At 42.3% G+C, this 22,418-nt stretch overlaps 1 protein-coding gene across 4 annotated transcripts in view; it reads left to right on the top strand.

The window, feature by feature from the left end:
• Window positions 1-22,418, top strand: part of scaper (S-phase cyclin A-associated protein in the ER) — a 60,680-nt gene that overhangs the window by 24,595 nt on the left and 13,667 nt on the right. For all 4 annotated transcript variants that reach the window (XM_030053574.1, XM_030053573.1, XM_030053571.1 and 1 more), the window contains 5 exons: window positions 2,568-2,633; window positions 2,805-2,931; window positions 10,102-10,217; window positions 18,749-18,872; window positions 20,684-20,913. In XM_030053574.1, the coding sequence (XP_029909434.1) occupies window positions 2,568-2,633; window positions 2,805-2,931; window positions 10,102-10,217; window positions 18,749-18,872; window positions 20,684-20,913 (663 nt within the window). The remainder of the gene's footprint in view (window positions 1-2,567; window positions 2,634-2,804; window positions 2,932-10,101; window positions 10,218-18,748; window positions 18,873-20,683; window positions 20,914-22,418) is intronic.

Raw genomic sequence — 22,418 nt, 5'->3', positions numbered from 1 at the left:
GATGGGAAATTTCTTATAGGTTAATTCACTGAGTTAGTGACATGACTTTATCAAGACTGCATTGTCAGGGTAGGTATTACTTTTCCTACACTCAATGAGCATTGTTATTATGCTCTTCAAGAGAAACTGTTTATTCAAAAGAATAATAAAAGGCACCCACAGGCCTGACGTACCCATCCCATTCTGCTACAGTGTTTTATTATCCGCATTGCTGCTTTGGTTTTCTGAGGCTCAGCGGTGCTGAGAAAGTGACAACATGATCTGCCTCTGTTCACTGTCACTCTGGCCCCAGCCCTGCTGAGACTAGCACTCAAAGGGAGCAGGCTTTCAGAGGTCATAAATAACACAGGGCCCCAGTAAGCATAAAGGTGAGCTGCTCCACCGCTGGGTGGAAATGAGCCATTTTATTGGAACACCGTATGGTGTCCGTAAAACACAAGAGGTTTTCACTAGACCTCTAGGCCAACTCACAGCCCTGTTCTGTCATAAAGCAGTGCACATACATTTTAACCCACATGTTTATTTTGTGGCTTGGCTAACTTACTCTAATAGTAAGTGTTTGGGGTAGGAAAATATGCCATTAAAATGGCATGTAAGTAGCCTGTCAGTTAGTGTCAGGATGGGTTCTTAACTTGGAAACCCAAGCCTGCATTTATCCTCTTGTACAAGCTGTTTGCCTGTAGCTGGTTGCATGTAGTCGGCTCAGCGGGGAACAGAGTGACCAGTGTGTTCTGACCTCAGAGGGAGGTGTGTGTACAAAGACACTCCTGTATGGGACATGAAGTGGTGAGCACAGCTATAACTCATTTCGCCCAGTGTGCTGCCCCAGATGGAGAAAATAGTGGAGCTGGAGGGGTCTTGCTGGTAAATGAACACATACACACTTCCTAATGCACATACGAGCTAAATGGATTTTACGCACATTGAGCTATTTAGACATTTGCATCTGCTTAGGTCTATTTTGCAAAGCTGTATACATTTAATCACTATTTTGATCTGTTTTTGCTGCATAGGACAGGGATTCCCTGGAAAAAAAAATCATGCATAGATGTTATGATTTTTTTTTTTGGTGGTTTTGCATTGTAGATATGTGCTTTTTACCTTATGCTGATTGCTAAAAAATTATTGCCCCAAGTGTATTTAGCCAGGCTTGCTTCTGACAATGATCAATTGCCTAGAAATTGCTGCCCATTGAACCAGGGTGGGAATAAAACTGTCAGGGATTAATATTGTAATATTAAGAATGACAAACGGTCCAGGTATCGTTCAGACCCTTGTCAGTGTGCCTGTATCAGCCATTCAGCCTGCTCAGAGACCATGGAAAATAATGTTTTCAAATGATGGACCCCTTACACCCCAACAGTGGTTTAACTGGTCAGCTTTACTTGAAGAGAGTCTGCAGCATTGAAACATTTTGACCTTATATTCACACATACGTTTCAAGGAACCTCAGTACAAAGCAATATTGTTTGGTAATAGAATTGAAAAGAACTTAACAATATATCATATCTTGTTTCCCAGCATCACACAGTGGTCAGCTGACATGCAGTGACTCGGTTTTGTTTTAACCACACTGTATTATATTTAAAGTCTGAACAGCTGAACAGCAGCCCTCTCTTCTTTTTGCATGGTAATGAGGCTATTCTTGTGAGTCAGTCGTGAGCTATATTTGTATGTTTTGTCTTTAAACTAATTTTACCGTAAATCTGCAAATGTAAAGTTAACAAAGGAAACCGTGAACAATAGGAATTACCAATAAGAAATCGGTACATTTGTTTTCTGGACATTAAAACATGTATATTTTTTACCCTGGGGAGGAAAAGGTTTTGGCATACCAGTGTCCTCTTGAGCTGGCTGTGAAGCAAGATATCAGTTGCTGTTGGATGACTGCCTGTGAGATTGTGAATTCTGGACTGGGCCTTGGTTGGTCCAGATTTGGTCCTTAGGGATTTGTCCACCTGTCTTCTTCCAGGAAGTGTTTGTTTTTATCAGTTTATGGATGGATAACCGTAAGGCCCTCTATCTAACTGATCGATAGTTCTTATCTTGTCTGGGAATGCCTGATTGACAGATAGAAACAGGCCACCCAATCTCTCACACACACATACACACACACACACACGCACACAGAGTTTGTGTTTCGCAGTGTCTGACTGCTGGGCTGATGCCACAGAGATACCAGTCCCCTGATGACCATCGCTTTCTTGGAGGTCACGCTTTCCAAATACTGGCCGCGCTGCAAGAGAACCCTATTAACTGTTTATTTGACAATGAGCGAAATAAAGAATTTGAGCCGCCCTTGTTAAGTTTATGACTTGAGGGAAGAAGAATTTAAAGGTAGAAGTAAGTTTGGGTGATATGAGTAGATGGCAGCAAAACACCAAGTCCCTACAGAGCTAATGTCTGATTATTTTAAGCCAAGTTACTTGGTGAATGCCTGACAGGCCAAATAAACAGTCGGACTCAAACTTTTTCTCTCTGCGCTTTTCATTCTTCATGTTCTTTACTGACAGGCCACGCATTTTTTCTTGGGATTGAAAGACTTTTTCCTCCTCCTCCGTCTGCAGGGCAAAGGAATATGAGATGTCAGTGGAGGCAAAGACACAGGTCCCCGACTCCCCGTACAAGGCCAAGTATGTTTTTTTTTTTTTTTCTTTCAGCTTTCCTAATTATCTGTAATAATTATAAAGCAGTGATAGGTAGAATCTGATTGGTGTCATTGGAAAGATGCAGGTTTAACATGTTTGTGGTGTTTGTGAACAGTGCTTGTTTATATTGACAGTATTTCCTACCTGTATGTTCAGGCTGCAGCGCCTGGTGAAGGACCTGTTGAAGCAGCTGCAGGGTCAAGACAGCGGCCACTGGGCCAACAACAAAGTGTCTGGCCTGGACAGGACCTTGGGCGAGATCTCCCGCATCCTGGAGAAACAGGTACAGCAAGGAAAGGATCACACTAACAGTCAAAATTTATATATACAGTGTGTCTGTTTAAGCTGTTCTTTGTTAACAGAGGATTTTTCAGATATTTTTGGCTTTATGGTGAGGATCAAAAATCTTCAACACACCCATACGTCTGCGTTCCTTTTAAATGGATGTCTGTTAACAATGATTTGAAGATGTGTCTTACTGTTGCAGTTTTACCACACTAGTCCTCCCCTGACATCTTATTAGTTGCATAATATGCTGGTATCTTGAGAATGTCCTGCTTCAGTTCAGCACATCGTCCATGCTGCTTTGCTGTCGGCCGAACAATCTGCAGCAGTCTTCAGGACTGCAGGACAGGCCAGCCCTTTGGCTTGTCTCTCGAGTGATGAGTTGTGTTTGGCTCTGGCTCCTTCTGTCTCACCCTCCCAATGCAGAGTATCACTTACTCCAAAACTACTTGCCCTCGGTTATTGGTTAATGCAGACCAGATTAGCTGTGTTTTCATTGTGCACATGGTACCAATCGAGGAGCTTCCTATCACCAGAGCAAGCATTGTCTTGTGTCTATGTAGCTTGCACGACTCACATGTCATTGGTTTAGACAATGGTAAATTGGATTTCCAGATGAAATGCCATCAATGCAAAAGACTTTATGGAACAAAGGCATGAAAATTTAGCTTTTTTCAGAGAATTTGCTTTTTTCTTTTCATTTCTTTACATTTCTATGAATTTATATAAATTGCATGATATAATGGCAGACAATTACTGCAATAGTTGATTTGAAACATCTTTTAAACACAGTGGGTCTGGAATTCTTGTTGCATGGCATTTTTTGACAGTAAAACTCACTTCAGTTTGAGACTGAGAGAAGGAACTGAAGCACCTGTCACAGTGTTTATGAAGTAGAGAATATACAGTCCACTTCCTGTAATGAGGCATAAATTTCCTGCCAAGTTGCGGTTCAAGCCATCATTACATCCCACTCTGCATGGTGGCGTGCATGAGGATAGAGAGTTTATGGTGTCTCATCACTGACAAAGAGGGGATGGCTAGAGAGGCTATTACCGAATTTCCCCAGAGAGGCAAAGGAAGAGGTGGCTGAGGTGGGTGGCACAGCACCCTGTAAGTGGAGAGGAGGAGACCAATGTGATGTGAGTAGCATACAAGCTGTCACTACACAAGGGCTCCTCCCCTCAGCTTCACACACTCCCAGTGGGAGGTCAGAGGTCAGTGGGCCAGGAGCTGTGCTCCATTCAACACTGGTGTTACAGACATAGAGACAGATCAAGGCTTAGCCCTTGCGGCTTGTTTTCTACCTCTCTTTTTAAAAGCACTTTTTAAACTGTATTGTAATTTTGTTTAAATTTAACCATCCCTGTACAAAAACATCCACCTAAACCCATGTGTAGCCATGTGATTGGCTAGGGAGGCAACCTGGGGAGCACTTCCTTCTCTAATCCCTGGACAAAGTCAAATAAATAAGAGTCTCCGTCAGCGTGGCTGTCTGGCCCCTGAGTCACTTCAAGTCAGGACCGTTTAGATTATTTGACCTAACAAGCATCTCTCATGTCATTGAGTCACCTAGAGATTTGTTTTTCTCCGCCATATCTGATTCAGTCTCCACTTTCTCTGCTAATTCCTTAGACAACACCCAACCCTCCCCCCTGCTCTGCTGCTTGAGCCCCCCTTCCCCTGCTCGCTAGCTGGGTCTAGTCTCTGACCCCACTGCGCTTCTCCCTCTGTGGCCACTAATGGTTTATTTTGTGTCAAACCAAATTTTTTCTCAACTATTGGGTGATTGAAAAGAGCAATTTTTCCTTGTGAACCCCTCTTTTTTTTTGCAGCAATCTTGCCTTATTATTAAGCACTCATATTTATATACTGTCCAAAGTGTTTACCACTGCTTTCAAATAAAGGCTTTGCATTAAAAGGCAGTGTTTATGACAGGTAAGGAACTGTCAGGAACACGGCGCTCTGAGAACCAAAGCCTGCAGACTGTATTTACATTTTCATTTGCCAGCTGTCAAGGCCCAGTTGAGCCATCCAGTGGGCTTGGAGGGAGCTGTATCTGGGGACATGGGGGTTGGTGCAGGGCGGCCGTGTCTCTGGCATGGGCCTCCAGCAGACTGACAGATACAGCCCAGATCAGCCATGTCAGAACTTTGTCAAAGACAGCAAAGGTGACTGTAATGAGTTTGTGAGTTTCTGTTTAGAAATTCTCTTTCATAATGAGCGAAATCATTCTTGCGCCACACATGGATGAAATTGTGAGCATTAAACTATCACAGATTATTTTTCCTTTATTGCTTGTTTTAAGAAACCGCTTTACAAAGTACAAAATGAAGTGATCAACAAATGCATGAGTAAGCTTATTTTACTTGTCTGCTGTATACTAAGCGTTTGTTGTTGGCAGTGCCCATTAAGTAAGTAAATTAAGGTTTTCCAATACATCACTCCTAGTATTATTTTCAGTGATAGTTTAAATATTTCTGTTTTGTCTGTTTATGAGCCTTGCAATTCATAGATTTTTGTCTTTCTCGTTGTTTGTAGTCATCCTGATGTAAACATGAAATAATTAATCTGGAGCTTAATAGATGAATCATCATCAGTTTTAGATGGCTTTTTTCTTTAACATGTTACTATTTTCTCCCATTAGACCAAGCCACTTTGAACCATTGTACAATAAGGCCCATAAATCCAGAGATCGGGGGCTGTCATTTGTCCCCAAAGAGCCTTATTTTGGTTTCCTCACCACAAGACCAATAGGGAGTGAAACAGTCATAAACCTCTTGGTGTAGTAGTTACAACTAGGGGCTGTCTGCGGTTTCTGTGGCTGGTTTGATTTTGCACCACACTGGCCTTTGATTAATCTTTGTTCATTTTATAGAATAAACACAGTTTGTGGTATTACCGATTTCCACGTTCTCTTTCAGCACTCACGCAGCGTACTAAATAATGTGCCGTTATGTCTTGTAAACACACAAGTTTATGCTCTGCCTCAAAATGTTTATCCCAGCAGTCTTGTTGTGGTTTACAGAAGACTCAGCCCACAGAACTTTGTTTACCCCTCACAGGCTTTTCTGTGAGGCTGTACAATGACGAAATTCATTTTAAGGAGAGGGATCTATTGTACCCATTTCACTCTTTGTTAGACAATACTAGTGAAGGAAGGAACTTACTAATCATTCATAGGTGGAGATCAAGGTTGATGCCCATCCTTAATGAACTCTCTTCCAGTTGTTGCCCATCTGTTGCTGGGGCGGGACAGCGGAGCCTGAACCCTCCCCTCTGCTTTAATTTGGAGGGGACTACAAAGCACAGTCTGGGTCATCCATCTCAACACCAAAGCAGCAAGAATTACCAGCTGCTTGTCCCTCTGATTAGCCTGGGCAATAATGGTCACCCTGGATAATAATTGGATAAGTTTACTCCAGTTGTATAATTCAGGAGCTATCCTTTGCCTCATTTCCTTTTAACGCTCTGGCAGAGGGCTGTCTTTTTTGGAGAATAAATGAGATGCTCATTCTGTTATTGCTTTATTTGAGCTTCTGCTGTGGTGTGTGTGATCAGACGCAGACACATGGCCCCGCAAGAACATTGGGTGGAGCGTCTTTGTTGTAACCGTCTCTCAGAAATGTACAGTAATTTGTGAATCCCCGCCGTTCATACAATGACAGACATTGTTTTCATCTTGTTTAAAAGTTTGTATACAAATTCAGCTTAGTGTGTATAGTCACTGTCACAGTAATTACATACAAACGTGATTTCTGTTGCCCTTACGTGGTGAGGTTTGCAGAAAAGATATATCATCACCAGATGTTGCGTCCCATTTGCTCAGAAAGACAACTGCTTTGTACAGCACGAAGATCAACACTTGCTGACTGCAGAGCTGTTATGAGGCAAAACAAGCCTTCATCTTTAGTCATTTTGTTTTTGGTGAAATGTGTGTCTTCACAGTAATTTCTCCGGTGCCTTTTTTGTTTTCTGTGGGCCATTGCATGTGTAGACGACCTAAAGATAGTATGTCAGGTAGTTTGAACATAATCCTCTTCACCCTTATTGTTCCATCATCACAACAGATAAATCTGTCAGCAAAGCAGAAAAGGCACCGACTAGCCAAGCAGCTCTCATCTGGCTTTCACAGGAGACAGCCAGGACTGGGCAGGTCCCAGTTACCCCCTTTAATACCATTTGATAAGCATCTATGAAAGAGCTGCCTTTTCTCATTTAGCCTAGAAGCTTTTAGGTAGGTGTGTTGATGGGAGGGTTAAGAGAGGGGTTAAGCCAACCTCAGTGACTGGGACCAAATTGATTAGGCATGGAAACTGTTGGCAACCTATAGAAAAGGAAGTCATGATGAAGTCTTTAACAAACAGAGCTCGGACTGTTGGGGCCTTGTAAAGGAGCTGCGTAATCCTCATCATACACACGTCAAGAGTCCCTAGTGTGCTTATGTCGACGTTTTTGTCCCAAATCCTAGACAAATGCTGTGTGTGTGCCTGCCACCGGATCTTGAGGAGCAGTTACCTCAGCAGCGGGCATGACTGACAGATGAAGAGCTTATCTGTAATTTGGCAAAGCGCTTCTCTCTCAATGTGTTCAGGCTTGTTGGCAACTTCCCATCTGCAGAACAAAAGCATTGTGAAGTGGCTGGATTTCAGTGCTGTCACACTAGTGAGGAGCCTGTAACCTCATTAGTTGGAGGAGTGACCTGCAGTGTAACATGGTCCATGCCCTCCACAGTTCTGTGTGAAGAAAGCCCTCCATCAGCAGCCCCCCCCCCCCCCCCCCCCCAGCCCCGTTCTTCCCTGTCAACCCAGGCACAAACATGCCAGATAAGAGCGTTTGCTCCTGCCTTTGTACTTGTTGATTTATAGGACACTGTAGCAACAGCATCTCACCCCCTGCCAACTACTCTACCTTCCCTCTCCTATCATCACACAAGGGCATGACCCAACTATTCAGATGTTTGTTCATAAATCTCACGATGTGGATTGATCCTTTTTCCCCAACTAAGTTCATTTGTTTGTTCTCCATGTAAAGCTCAACTATTCCATAAGAGTGATCTGGTGCCCAGAAGGGGTTTATGGGAAAAAAGTAACAAATATTAAAAACAAAAGTGCATAACCTCAAAGCAGAGAGAGCTACCTGACAAATCCCCAGAGCTCCTACTATATACCCTCAGTATCAGCTTTATTAGATTCCAATATATTTTTTTACTCCAAAGACTCTATTGGGTTGAGATGTAGGGACTACACATGACATTGAAGTAAACTCAAGTCACCATCATGTTGCTGGAACTATCTTCAGACAATACTTGCTTTTTGACATGGAGCATAGTCCTGCTGGATCTATTCATTTGAAAAAGGCTAAACTGTGGCTATGAAAACATGTGTCTGCTCATTTGGAACTAACAGACCTAATTTGAGGAAAGAAAACATTCTCCACACCATAACAACATCACCCGCCTGAACCACTGGAACAGCAGAGTATGCATTCTTGAATTTATATTGTTTACAACAAATTCACAATGGAAAACAGGACTCCTTGGTCCTTTGAGTAAGTCTTGCTGTTCTCCTTTGACCTCTCTGATCAATGAGGTGCTTTCGCTCACTGGACTGCTTCTAATGGGATTTTTTTTTTGTTTGTTTGTTTATCACACTATCCACCGGGAACTCTAGACACTGTATTTCCTCAAAATCCTGTAAGGGCAGCCATTTGTGATATGCTGGAACTGCTGCATCTGACACCAACAGTAATACCAAATCAGAGTTGCTTAAATCAGGTGTCCTGTTCATTCTAATATTTAGTGGAGCAGTACCTAGAGCTCTCAACCCTCAACCCTGTCTGCATACTTTCCATTTTAGTTTTAACATGATGGTACATCTGTAGGAGCAAGCAGGTTGTGTTAACAGGCAATTTTACCAAGTAAAGTTGATTTGAATGTAGTCTCTCGGTTGATAAAACCAGACAAGAATAAATAGCTCACTAGAGTGCAATAAAAAGTCAGTAGCAAATACAAAGCTCTTGTTCAGGCATGAAACACATAATTTTAATTTACAAATTAGGTAATTAGGTAAAAGAGTACCAGCCCAGATTATTTTGCTCTTGACTTAAGCCACTCAAAAGCAGGAACATTTACTCAAAATGCCTTCTACCAGACGTCAATCACCTTCATCACATTCTTGTGAAAGACTAGAGGTAGTTGCACCTGACTTTACCACTGTTACTGTGTATTCTAGGCTACAATAGGACAGGTTAAAATAGATTTTAAAAAGCCCTGATAAAATAGGAATATAGGAACTGGTTGTAACTTTGTAAAATGTATTTTCAGGTGCTTAGTTTTGAGAACATAAAAACTCAGAGAAGTCACACCTTTACACAGTCACCAACAACAGCACCATGTTTGCTTTTATCCCTTCTGGCCAGAGACACAGAATGATACAATCATCTTGAAACTTTATGAAATGTCTGTCAGTATACTGGCTTGTTGGTCATTTGTCTATAAAATCTTTGAGTTGGGAAAGAATGAAAAAAAAAATTGGAGAGGGCAATCGAAATAAAGAGGTCCTCTGAGATGGCACTGTTTACCCACACACACTGGTATCAGGTTGTAAGAAGGTTTTATATACATGGGTCTTTGCTCCCTCTAAACACTGATTCAACAGTTGACATAATGTCAGTGTAGCATCTTCCTTTCCACCCTCCATGAAGTATGGAAAATGTAGTAGATCCTATATGTTGTCAGCTTGGTTATGATTATAAAAAAAAATCTGAGATTCTATGCTGCATCAAATCCTATAAGAGTAAATTCCTTAATTTTACAAATCTCAGGTTTTTCTTTTCTTTGTTTTTCTCCTGGGCCTTTTCTGTAGATTTTGCTTAGTCCATGTTCATCTGAAGAGACCACCCTGGTGCTGAGTGGAGCCTGCAGAGCATTTGCCCTGTTGTGCACTTTTTAGATTTAACAGGAATACTTTAGGGATCACTTTGTTTCAGATTTCATTCCCTCACCCCTTTTGGAAAAAAACAGAGGTTCCCTCCCTGGTGAGAGCAATGTAATCCCCTGTCCAGCCTGTGGCTTGTTGTCCCTGACACACACTCTCTCTCTCCCTCTCTCTCTTTCTGTGTCTCCCTCTGTCTCTCTCTCTCTCTCTGTGTGTCCTCGTCTCAACAGAATAATGCAGATCAAGTGGCTTTCCAAGTGGGAGGTGGTCTGTCTGCTCTGGAACAAATTCTGCAAGTCGTCACTGCTGCCTCCACACCCACCGCAGCTCCACGTATACCTCTAAAGTGAGTGCCATCATCTGATGCCAGTATTTACATATCATTCATAAATGCATACTTGAATATAGAAATATAGTATCTCTGAAAAAGTGGCATATGTGCTCAGGTATGCACAACTTCCGGTAATCTAATGCACAGCTCAACACAGCAGATCAGTTACTATACGCTTAAGTTGATTATGATGATTCAGTTACGTTTCGGGTCCAAGCCAGCAGCGTGAACTGACCCTTTAGCTGATGATTTGTACGATTTGATTTCTGAGACAATGAGCAGGCCATTTAAAACCCTAAAGGTCGGTCATTCTAATTACCTGTTGTTGTTGTTGTTGACACCAGGTGGTTAGGCTAGACATTGGTCAGCGTGATCTTGTGGATGAAGCGTGAGCTCAACTTTAGGTTCAGTGTCTATGCAAGTAAAGACAGTGTCCCTTTCCATTGATGCATCAGAGTGACTACATCAGTTACTCCTATTCAGGCTGCAGTCAAATACATAAAATCATAAAATAACAACAACAACAAAAACTGTATTTGCCAAGTTAAACAAATAAATCACAATAACTCACTGACAGGATTTCTTAGTATATAACCCTGCTCTGCATGTGGTACATTACATGTTTTAATTACAGAGTGAATAGTATACTGTGTCAAAGAAACACAGTTGTATTTGCATAACTCATATTGTAAGTGGAGCATGTTCATAATTACTCTAACACTGGATCACTAAGATAAACGTAAACTTATTCCCCATAGTCTCAGTGTTACACCAAAATTCCCTTTGGCCTTCAGGTACAACAGGTACAAAAACACTGGGTGTGTTTGGCCTAGCTATAAATGCAGGCTGGCTATATGAGTGATGAAATAAAGGTATTAACATTTCTCTTTTTTGCATTTCTGGTTGTACCTAAAAACATTTAAAAACATTTTGCAAACCCAAAGGCCTAAAAAAGGCCTCTGGTTGGTCCATACCTTTCGATTTTTTGATTTTTAGAAGCCTTTAGCTTAACCGACGTTACATCCCGTCTTCCTAGTGACTTGGCTTTGACCGTATCCTCTCACTGACCTCACTGACAGCACTGCATTATTTACTATTTGTGATGTTTTTGCAGTTGTGTAAAGCAATTGAGCTAATCTCAGCTAAGATACTTTAGCTCTGTTTATCGTGGACTCATCTCAATAAATACTCACTAAATGTATTAATGAATAACAATGCTGCCTTTCTAGAAATGGAAAGCATTTCCATTTTGGTAATCAATTTATGTTCATTCTTTTCTCTTGAAACACAAAAAGCACATCTGTCCCATTTATCATTTAGAGTGCAGAGTATTTTTGAGTTGTGGGCCTGGTGTTTGCGTGGCTTGCCAGTAGATAACCTCGGAGAGGCTGCCATATTCACTAGTGGGACTCGCTAATGGACTGGAATGGCCTTGCTCCCCCATTCATTAGCATTTACTGGTCTCTGAATCTCCACTAATGGACAAATGCTACTTATATTTAAAAGGCTTTTACAGGGCATCACATGTATATTGATTTTTTTTTTACCCTCTCTTTCTCAATCACTGTAATCTCTGGGAATTTTAAGCAGACTTCTGAATTGTAAGAAATGTTATTAACTTGAATGGAGAGACTGTCTTCTTTGCACATAGAGTTTGTTTGCTGAGTTTGTTTGCACATGTGTGCATGATAGCTTAAGTACACACAATACCTTCTTGGCATTTAAGCTATCCTCCTGACATGATTTAGTAAAGGAAGAGGAGGTGAAGATCTGAGGCATGTCTTTCATCCTCTGTGTACCCATCCAATCAAACTCTGGAGTGAGTTATGAGTAATGATAATGGAATGGCCTTGAAATGCCACTTCTTTCATAACTGAACCTTCCCCATGCCTAAACAGGTTTCTCTACAGAGCATTTTACATATGCATGACACTGATAACAAATTACACAGACCCAGTAATTCCTAAAAGTTTTTTTTTTTGTCCCTTATTCAGAATCAGGCTAGATACTTAAGTTTTCTGGCTTGCACTTCAGTCAGTCCTGTATCAAATGCTGCATTTTGCCGCTGGACCCCAGAGAGCTTTACCAGCTGTGAACTGAAGACTGAACTGAAGATAAGCCCCAGATGAACACATGAATTCAGGCTAATCCCATAAAGACAATGTGCTCTACTTTACAGGTTGAACCAGCCTGTTCTTTTGTAGCTTGTACTGTAAATGTAGTTTTGTATGCAAACAAAAGGAGCTGCATTGTTTTTAATCCGGGTGTTCCCAGGAGCATTTTAATATTAACAACCTTAGTTCAACTACTCTTACTTGACTCCTTTTTTAATATTTGAAAGGACATGGAAACAGCAAAACCTAGTCTTTACAATGAAGCCAAGTCAGGTCAGTGTAGTGAGGAGCTAGTGACGAGATGCAACACAAGGACGCAGACTGGCTGTCTACTTATCACTCTCCGTCATCTGGATGGCTGCACGGCATAATGGGCTGCTAGACAGACGCTCGCCCCAGAGTACGCTACATTATCTGTTTACAGTAATGCTGCTGTATTGATCACCTACTCCTCCCAGATAAGCAGAGTGATTTACAAAAAAAGGCAGCTGCGGAGATGCTCATGCCATATCTCTCCCAAGGGAAGCTGATTCCATCTTGTTACCATTACATTAATGAGCTAATTCCACTGCGAGGCTTTGCTAATGTCCTGGTGTAACCCTGTGGCCGCTGGAATGTCTAAACCTGGACACAGGCAGCCACTGTCATTAGCTTCAACTAGACAGATGATATCTCACAAAATGCACAGTCGCATCCCAGATGCTAACCTGTAAAGTTTTCCATGAACCAATTTTTTTCATTATTAAACACTGGCTCTCATAAGGGTGTATAATTTGCATGATACATAATATTGATTGCCCCCCTTACTTTTTCATTAGTCGAGCTTATCAGTAAAAACGTTCAAAGCCTTTTGTTTTCATTTTTAAAATGAAATTTACATGCAGTATTGTGCTGTCTGCACAGTAGTTGTGTGTGAGTCTCATTCTCTCATGGAAAGAATGCATGCATTAAGTTAATAGAGGTTACATGTTAACGATAAATGATTGCAGAACCCGATGCCTGTCTGCACCAAGAGTATGCGGCATCACTTTTTTGTATGAAGCTTTGTCATAGTCTGGGAATTTTAAAAGAAATGGCATGAAAACCTAGACAGGGCAGCTACTCTTCCTGTTTTAATACTTAGTTATGAATGTATCTTTCCTTTTTCTCTTATCATCATGATAATTTCAGTTCAAAGAAATCCTAAACCGGAGTCAGAGATAGCAAATGTTTTGCAAATTGCTATTTATACATTTAGTTGGCAGCTTGTCCCTCTGTCTTCCATTAGGGGTCACTGGAGGGAAGAGAGGAAGACACTTGGCTTATGCACTCTTTGCAAAACATGCTCAGCACCAGTCCAGGCTCCATCAGCCTGTACACACCTCATGCTTTGAAGACCTAAATGAGAAAGAACAAAGGGCAGGTTCAAAGGACACCATGACCTATGAAACTTGCAGGCAAAGGGCTTGTTTATAAGTTCATATTCCACAGTGTTAGTGTGCATGATAATGATTTCAGTCGACTGAAACTATAAGGTAACTTGAACTGGTAACTTCTAGAGACGGCTTTACGAGTGCTCGGACATGTGTGTTAACCCAATTTGTATTTCCAGCTCTGTCTCACATGACCTGGTGTATCCTGTGAAATCAGACCTGCTACCTATGGTTTTATTTCAGGATGTTTTCTAGCATTTGTGGGCGTGCGTGTGTGCATGTGCATGCTTGCTCCTGTGCGTGATGCTGCGTGACGGCTCATCAGATTTCTTTCCCTTCATACCCACCCAGTGTGGCACGACAGGCAGAATAGATGTCTTGGAAGCACTCAGGGTATCAGAGAGATCAACAGCAGAATCAAATTAAATGTCATTTAGATAGCAGTGAATGAAAGGATTGTTTGACAGCACAGGGAAATGGATTTGCTCCTCACCTTTTATTTTGGCTTAGGATTCTTTTTCTTCCCCTGAACACAAATTTTCCCTGTTTAAGAAGCGGGGACTCAACCTGATCTGGAAGTTGGTCAGATTTCTGCAGCGTTGCTCCAGTCAGGCTTGACTGGGCACATAGGAAACGCACAGAGGGGGCGGGAAATGTGAGACTCAGGTTGAGGAGCACAGATCTCTTGGTTGATAACTTAAGTCAGTGACAAAAAGCATAAAGAGCCTTTTACATGCTTGTTGTCCTGTTGTCAACTGTGAGCGGTGGAAGAGGGATTTGGCTCTTCACTATTACAAATAATCTGTGCTTTATTCTGACGGATGCACACAATCCATTTTGTTATTTGTTTACTATGACTGCTCATTGCACTTTCAGTTTTATCTGCCTGGCAGGGAGGTATTGTTTTTTGCTTCGCATTTACTCTCAAGACTTCCCAGAGACTAGTGTTTCACAGAATACTTGAACAGCAAACCTGATGCACAGTGTTGACAAGTTGTCTATCTGTTCTTTTTAGCATTCTGCAATCATGAATTGGCTGAACTGTCGACCTGTTTCAGAAAACAGATACATTTGTATACATTATGCAACCTATGGACATTCATGTATTGTGCTCGCGATCGAAATGCAAAGGCGCATAGTAAGCTATGTAGGGCTTTTGAGATAATTAAACAGAGTGAGTTGGATATTTCCTTATTGTCCAGCAGCACTTTGAATGTCAGACTGAAAGCCTGATTCCCCACCTAACTAGTCAACTACCTTTTAGGAGTAGACGATGAATACTGAAATTCAGTAGTTGTGAATGGCCTACCAGAGACTGAAGCCTAAAGTCTCTCCTTGGGTGTATATTGGAGGAATCCTGACCTTAGTTCCAATTTCTTCTTCCCACCCATCTGCCTATCAGCCCTTGGGTTACTCAGTGGATTTGATGATGATTTAAACTTAAGAGTTTTAATTCAGAGGTCACTGACACCCAATTCCCCCAGCACCCACTCCATCATGTTTGGGCCTGTTGGCCACCCAGGTAGAGCCCCAGAGGGCTGCAGGGGGGCTAGGACAGGATCAGGTGTGATCCGTCCCTCTGCCTCTTGGCCTCATTTCTCTATGGATCTGTATAGCCTCACAAGGAAAATGGTATTCCCTGGCTGTCTGAGGTTAAGCTGTTTAGTGTAGGTGAGCAGATTACATCTGTTATTTACATCTCACTTTCTTTCAGTATGCACTGTGTTTTACCTTCTTTACATCAAGTTGAATTTGGGTGTGGCAGTTACAGGTTGTAACATTATTTCAGTATTGACTTCTTCAAAATAAGCATTATGCAAAGAGTAATAATGTACTAGGTAGGTGGTAATAGCTTGGTTATGCTCCTATTGGGCACACTATTTGTCCATCAATCTGTGCAGTATAATGAGAACCACATAATGTTGTAGGTGGAGGAATGTTGCCTGCTTACAGTACATATGCTGGCACACATTTGTCCCCACCTAGTTTTTGTGCAACATGAGACAAGGTGGTGTGTCGCTTTACCAAATTGTTCCTCAAAATCTTTCACATGAGCTGTCATTGAAGGGCACTGAGATAGTGAGATTCCCAGAGAGGGCGGGCTATCAGGTGTCATGCTCATCAAGCTCAATTAGGTGGGAGGAAACCAAAGACAGATCACTGTGATGGTTCATTGTACAAACTGGTGTAAGGGCATAACTCAAACATGCCTCTGACAGACTCCTGATTTGTTCAGAGACGTCCAAAGGCAAGGCTGATTAGCTGGGTTACAAAGCAATTGCATGCTCATTACATGAGCAGTTGAGTGAGTTGATTGTGAAGCCAAAGGGAGGCACACAACTCATCATCTGTGTTGCGATGAAATGATGGAATCTGAATCTTGTGGCTGGATAATAACCGTCATGCCCTGTATTTAATTTTCTAAAACAATTATTTAAGTGTCGCATACCCCTACTCCCAAAATGTTTTAAATGTTTTTGTAAAGGTTACATAAATTTTACTCTCCCTGTTCATGCTATACGCTAAAAAATGTCAACACAAATGAAAATCACTGTGTATTTTCAACCATAATAACAAGTTAAAGGTCATGCTAAATACCAAAGAACTACCACCTCAAATTTTACCATCAAATTGAATCAACACCTCTGTTACACAGTCTTACTGTATCTCGTAAGCTTTACATAGTTGGTGCTTTTCAGAAACTGATTTTATCCAGGGTAAACGCATAAATGTGACTTGGTGAAAGGAGAGCAAAATCTGTTGAATTGTCCTTCACTCAGTTTCCTTCATCAAAAGGTTCAAGGAAACTGAGTGAGAAGGACTGAGGATGCCCTCAAAGGTTAAACATGGCAATGTATCTTTAATGGATAACTATTGTGTTCTCCTGGACAAGGTGCACCCTGTGGTGCATACACTGTCCCTTATTATTTTCCCCTGCATGCATATTCCCTGATTATACTGCCACAATACACACTGCTAAACAAATATTAAATTAGTTTAATGAACGCCAGGATGAAGTTAGATGGCTTCTGTGGCTTCCCCAGTCAAAAGTTTTGGAGTGTTGAGTGAAAATGGTATCTCCACTTTCTTCATTGCTCAATGAATATAACCCTGTATGACAGTATTCTTGGGAGTTGTTCTGAAGGCAAAGGGTGAAGCTACTCATTACATGTTTCAAATTCATATTTTGTCTCCATTATTTTTTCCATTAAGTTACTCCCTGTGTCTCAGTGAATCATGAGGTAGCAACTGACAGCTGTATGGCTCCCTAATCAGATAAGAAATCAGTGTGTCCACCTTTAAATATTTGAGAGTTGCGACCACTTGGAGGGTTTTTCCCCACTTCCTCCATAGGAAATGTCAAGCCTATAAATACAGTACAGTAAGGGGTGGATGAGAGGGCCAGATCTTAGTTCTCATTGATATAACCAGCTGAGCTTTATCTTGTTTGTATGCAACAGCTATATGACAGTAATCAAGTCAGTCCTAGCCTGTTTTTCATCTCATGTAGGTTAAGAATGACTTTCCTGCTACTATGCCCTACTTCACTCAATAAGGACTTGATCTTAAATGTCATGAGAGTGACTAGGGGAACCCAAAATAACCCTCCTCCTGTGGAGGAATGTGCATGGCAGTTACCAACGTCCCAGTTCCATAAGGTATATGATAGTAATAAAGTTACTGCAATACTAATGACAATGTGAAGAATATATATTTTTGGATGCTCGGCTTTGTTTCATGTTCATTAGAGAATCAGTGAGTCACGATACTGGTTGGCTGCACACAGAGCAAAGGCTGGGCTGATTCTCATGTTACCTCACCTCTCGCTCCATACAGCCTGCTTGTCTTGAACCATTATGGCCAACTTTACCCACCTTCTTCACTCTTTCAAAATTAATAAGTGCAGTACACTCAGCACCACATAGGACAGTAACAATTTACAAGAAGTCTCATATTATGGTAGATGTTTTTTTTTTTTTTTGTTATTTAAGTGCTCTGTGCTCTGTTCTGTTTTGAGGTGGGCAGGAGCAAGCTTTAATGTTCGATTTGGAGGCTATCCCATCGCTCAAAATATAGTGCTTCTCACATTAACACCACATTCCATGTCTGACAGCTTAACACTGAAATGTCAATATAACGACGGGGAGAAATGACTAAAATGCCCACTACCAAATGAAAAACAAAGAGTGGAGGAAGTTATTGACCGACTTGGGTCTGCCTCAGTCTAATCTATTTTCCTCTTCCATGCCAACTTGGTTTGACCGAAAACGTGCAGCAGATGTGAAGGTTTCGGTAGATATCAAAATGTTTACCAGTTGAAATAAACATGGCCTACTTTAGGCACTGGAGAGGCAGATTCCATTCTTCCAGCAAGCAGATAGGACACGCCACTCCGCCAATGGCTAAAATATACAGTTGTCAGAAAATATTAACTGATGAAAGGGGGGTGAGGGGGAGCAGCAGTCACAGCGGAACGATTGGTCAGTTATCTGAAGCATTAATCTTCTCTGGGGCTTGTTTTAAAGCAGACAGAATACAGAGGCACGCTGACTGGCTCGGCACTGGCCACTGCCTGGGGCTGCCTGGCGGCTGTGAGGAGCTGCTGAGAGGAATGGTTTTATCTCTGCAGAGGAAACGCTGCACCATCTCAGCGAAGATGGGCCAGAGATTGCGCTCTGCTCCTCTGAAGGTGGTTCTGCTGAGGGGAGTCTCCACATAAGTAGTTGATATGAGTGTTTTATTTCTCAGATCGGCTTCCCTATTCACGCTGTCAGTGAGATATGCGTTTGACTTGTGAAGACAAACTACACCCTTAAGGAACCACAAATACAGAGGAGTGTGTTTGGTTTCCTGATGACTGCAGATAGTCTTGTCAGTGCCCAGGGCGAGAAACCTACGTTCTTATAGTATTTTTTTTTTTTTTTTTTTTTTTTTATGAATTGTTCAGGGAGTAGGGGCTTGCCTTCAGTTGTTTCTTTAACTTGTGATTAATTATGGTTTGTCTGCCTTTCTGTGTCAGGTCTCTCTGTGCTGCTGTAAACACATACTACCTGGCCTGTTCCCGCTGCCCCCTCAACTGCTCCTATGTGCTGTTCAGCAACAAGATAGCCCTCCTCATGGACCTGCTGCTACATCAGCTAACAGTAAGTCCAAGCACCCAAACATGTCACACACACCTAACTTAACATTACTGATAGAATTGCCCATAAATCCTGAATCAGTGACAATAAATCTTTGGTGTGATTAAACAACTGTTCTAACCACATTATTCCACATTACACAGTACAGTAAGTATGCTGACAAGCTGAATTTACTTTGATTATTTATTTATTTTTTTTAATCCTCTGCACACATAGAATGAGGCTTTGATGTTAACCTTTCCTTGTTTTGTTATAAATTCATGTGTTGATTCCCAGTGCTTTCAAGTCCTGCCTTTTCACTTGTGTTTGTTTCTGGCCCAGTGTTAATAAAAGACAGAGTGAGACACACGCTAACAAGTAACAAACCCTTGCCCAGCCACACTTCAGATGCCTCTGGACTGAGGGAATGTGAGAGCGCAGTTAGTCAGTCAGTCAGGCAGGCGGGCAGCATGGCGGTGAACATGTCAGCCCATATCCTTCAGCACTCTGTAAGAGGGACTGTAAACATCAGCCCACTCCAAACATCTAACGGTGGCGGCTGGCCGGGGCCGCCTACGCTCGGCGCAGCACAGACAGGACAAGGCACAGACACGGGGCTGTGGTACATGCATGAACTCTACTGGGGCTTCCTTCTCCAGTCCCGAGTTCCAATCCAAAGCAGTCATATTTCCTGAGGGCACACAGGGAGAGGTTAGCCTGTATGCTTCAGTTTATATAAAACATATCCCAGCAGCTGCTCTGATGACTGACATATTTAACAGCACCACAGGAGACAAACTAACTTTTCTGCATCAGTTTGACACTGATGAAGAATGGGGCTCAAATAATTATTCATGCATCTGCTCATCCCTCTCTTGTTGAGTTGTTTAAAGATTTAATATTTTCACAAAGTTTTGCATTTGTTATTTGTTGTCTAACTGTGCACATATGCGTCTGTGTCTGTCTACATTCTGGCATGCGTGTGTGTGAGCAAGGGAGTGGGAAGGTGGGGGTCGCGCTGCCTTCTGAGCATGTCCCCCTTTGTAATTAGATTTGTGGAGAATTTCAGCGGATTTACCTATGTAGTCAGCATGCACCATAACCATGGGACTAAGTTAAATGTTTTTGCCTCAGCTGGGTTTTCCATATTGAATGATGTCAGTGACACTATATCTTAAAAGTGGACCTCTTCTTCAGTGTTTTTGTGTCATTCTGTATTTCTCCATCCTCTCAATCATACAGCGGGTGTACAGTGTAGTAAACACAGAATACCTTCCCTGTTTGTGTCAGTGTCTTTTTTTAAACCGTCTCAGTTTCTGTTTCTCATCTGTGTGACTGGAGAATATCTCCGAGAGCTCTCATATGCCACCATGCTGGCACATCAACACTGGCTGTCACACTGATTGTTAATCACCAATTTATGTGCTGGAGCTAATGAATAGTAAAGTAACAAATGTGGGGTTATTTATGTCTGGCTGTATCATTTACCAGCGAGGTGAAAAGAGCCTGCACTGATCAACAAAAGCAAGCTATATATTCTCTGTTGCCTTAGGGTTAATTGGATGGCATTTAAAATGCATGCTGAGGTTTAAAAGGTCCTGTCTTTTGTTGTCTCTCATCTTGGTGGATACTGTGTCTAATGTCATCTAGATACTGTCGCATGTCTACTGCAATCTGTCAGTGCCAAGGTTTGTTATAGGGGAAGAAAACTTGATGATGCATATGATCATAGGTTTAATTGTTGCTTGTTATGGGCTACCTTGTTCAAAAACAGCACTTTAACCAGGGTTTCTTAACATTTAACTCAAGAGTCTTTGCTTGTCGTCATTCCACAGCTGTACGTCCCAGATGAGGACAAGTCCATCTTTGGGCGCAGTATGAACAAACAGGTGTTTGAAGGCTTGACAACAGGCTTGCTGCAGACCAGTGCCACCATCCTTGGGTTCCTTTGGCCCAATATGTCTGAGAGTGAGCAAGGCGAAAATTCAAGGATCTGCTCCCCCGACGCCAAGGCCAAGAACTCTGCCACAGAGTCCTTCAACACTCGAGCACAGGACCTAATCAGGTACACTTTTTCCCATCCTCTCTCTCCTGCTATTGCACTGCTCCCCTCCGCCTTCATAGCACCACTTTCTCTCCTCTCACGACCTTTTTACCTCCTTTAGTACATCCCTCCTCCACTCCTCTTCACTGGGTTGAGAGTTGGTCAACCTCTGATTTCCTCAGCAGCATGCCTTATGTAAAGAATAGGCTGACAAAATGTCAGATCTTTTGGAAATAGTCCAACTGGCTTTTTGGTAGAATGGGAGTAGTGTGAGAGTGAGGGTGTATTCTGGCATCCTTCCAACTTGTTCTTTTTTCACACATTCAGCATCACATTTTATGTCAAATGTGTTTCCATGGGGGCCACAAGACAGCATAAACAAAGAGCTCTCCTAAAGCTTTAGAGGGTCCCCTTGAACCTGGACTTGGAGCTGGCCATGTGAGTCTGGACTGTTGGGGTCGGAGCTGTGTTGGGGAAATGTGGGCTGTGAGGAAAGGCAGGCCTAGCCGCTGAAGCCTTGAGGAAGACTAGAGTCTTTGCACCAACCCTCCCACAAACCATGATTCATCTGGTCAGAGCAGCTGCACAGGCCCACCACTCTCATCCACTGACCTAGTCGTAACCCTGGAGACAGGGGAGGGCCTGAGAAAAATGGTGTCGTCAGATTGGTAATCCCTAGAAGGAGCAGAAGATTTACCTCAACTGCCTCATGTAATGTATATGTTAGTGAGGAAGGACGAAAGATCAAAACATTTTTAGCTTTTGCAACACTCTCCCATTATGCCAAACTATAGATCACACAGAAAGGAGACTGCTATTTCCTTTCTTCTCACTACCAGTTGCTCCGTTTGCTTTTCAGTGCTCTCATCCCCTGCCATTGTCAATAAATGTTCCCAAAGCATGTGGCTTACATGTTGAGAAACAGGGGTGAGACTGACCACCAAGCAGTTCCTCAAACAGACAGCAGGCATTTAACATCGCAGCCAGTGTGAGGAAAGTTCCTTTCAACCAAGGTAAAGCTGTGAAAGAGCTAAAGAGGATGAAGTCAAAACAATGGGCTGTGGTTCAAGTGTCAGATGACCTGCTGTGGAGGCTGAAAACAGGCATAATCACCTGCTTTGAGAGGACCTCACTGTGAGTGACAGTTGTAACAAAAAAAGTTATGTGAATGACAACCACCACATCTTACAGACATGGAGGTCTCAATTGACCGCTGTGATACTCCCTAGATTTTCTAAGGTACGGGTGTCAGAGCTGAGCAGGGGAGGTCCAGGCATACCTGAGCTGTGAGAAGATGGCCCCAGGTCAGCAGACTGTCAAGGGCCCAGAGCTGGGCTGGCACAAGGGCCACAGCAGTCCTCTAATGACACTATTAGCAGTGATTTGTGGCTGAAAGAGTACAGGGAACCTGATCATGAGACCTGTCTTTGGCAAAGACAAATTGGGGATATCACAAGGGGGTGGTGGGTGGGCGGGGGTGGACTAGGTCTTAGGTGAGATATCAGATTTCGACTGCAGTGCTGTGG

The sequence above is a fragment of the Myripristis murdjan genome, chromosome 6, assembly GCF_902150065.1.
Source record: "Myripristis murdjan chromosome 6, fMyrMur1.1, whole genome shotgun sequence".
Classification (NCBI taxonomy): domain Eukaryota; kingdom Metazoa; phylum Chordata; class Actinopteri; order Holocentriformes; family Holocentridae; genus Myripristis; species Myripristis murdjan.
The sequence above is the reverse complement of the archived record's forward strand: the minus strand, read 5'-3'. Positions and strand labels throughout refer to the sequence as shown.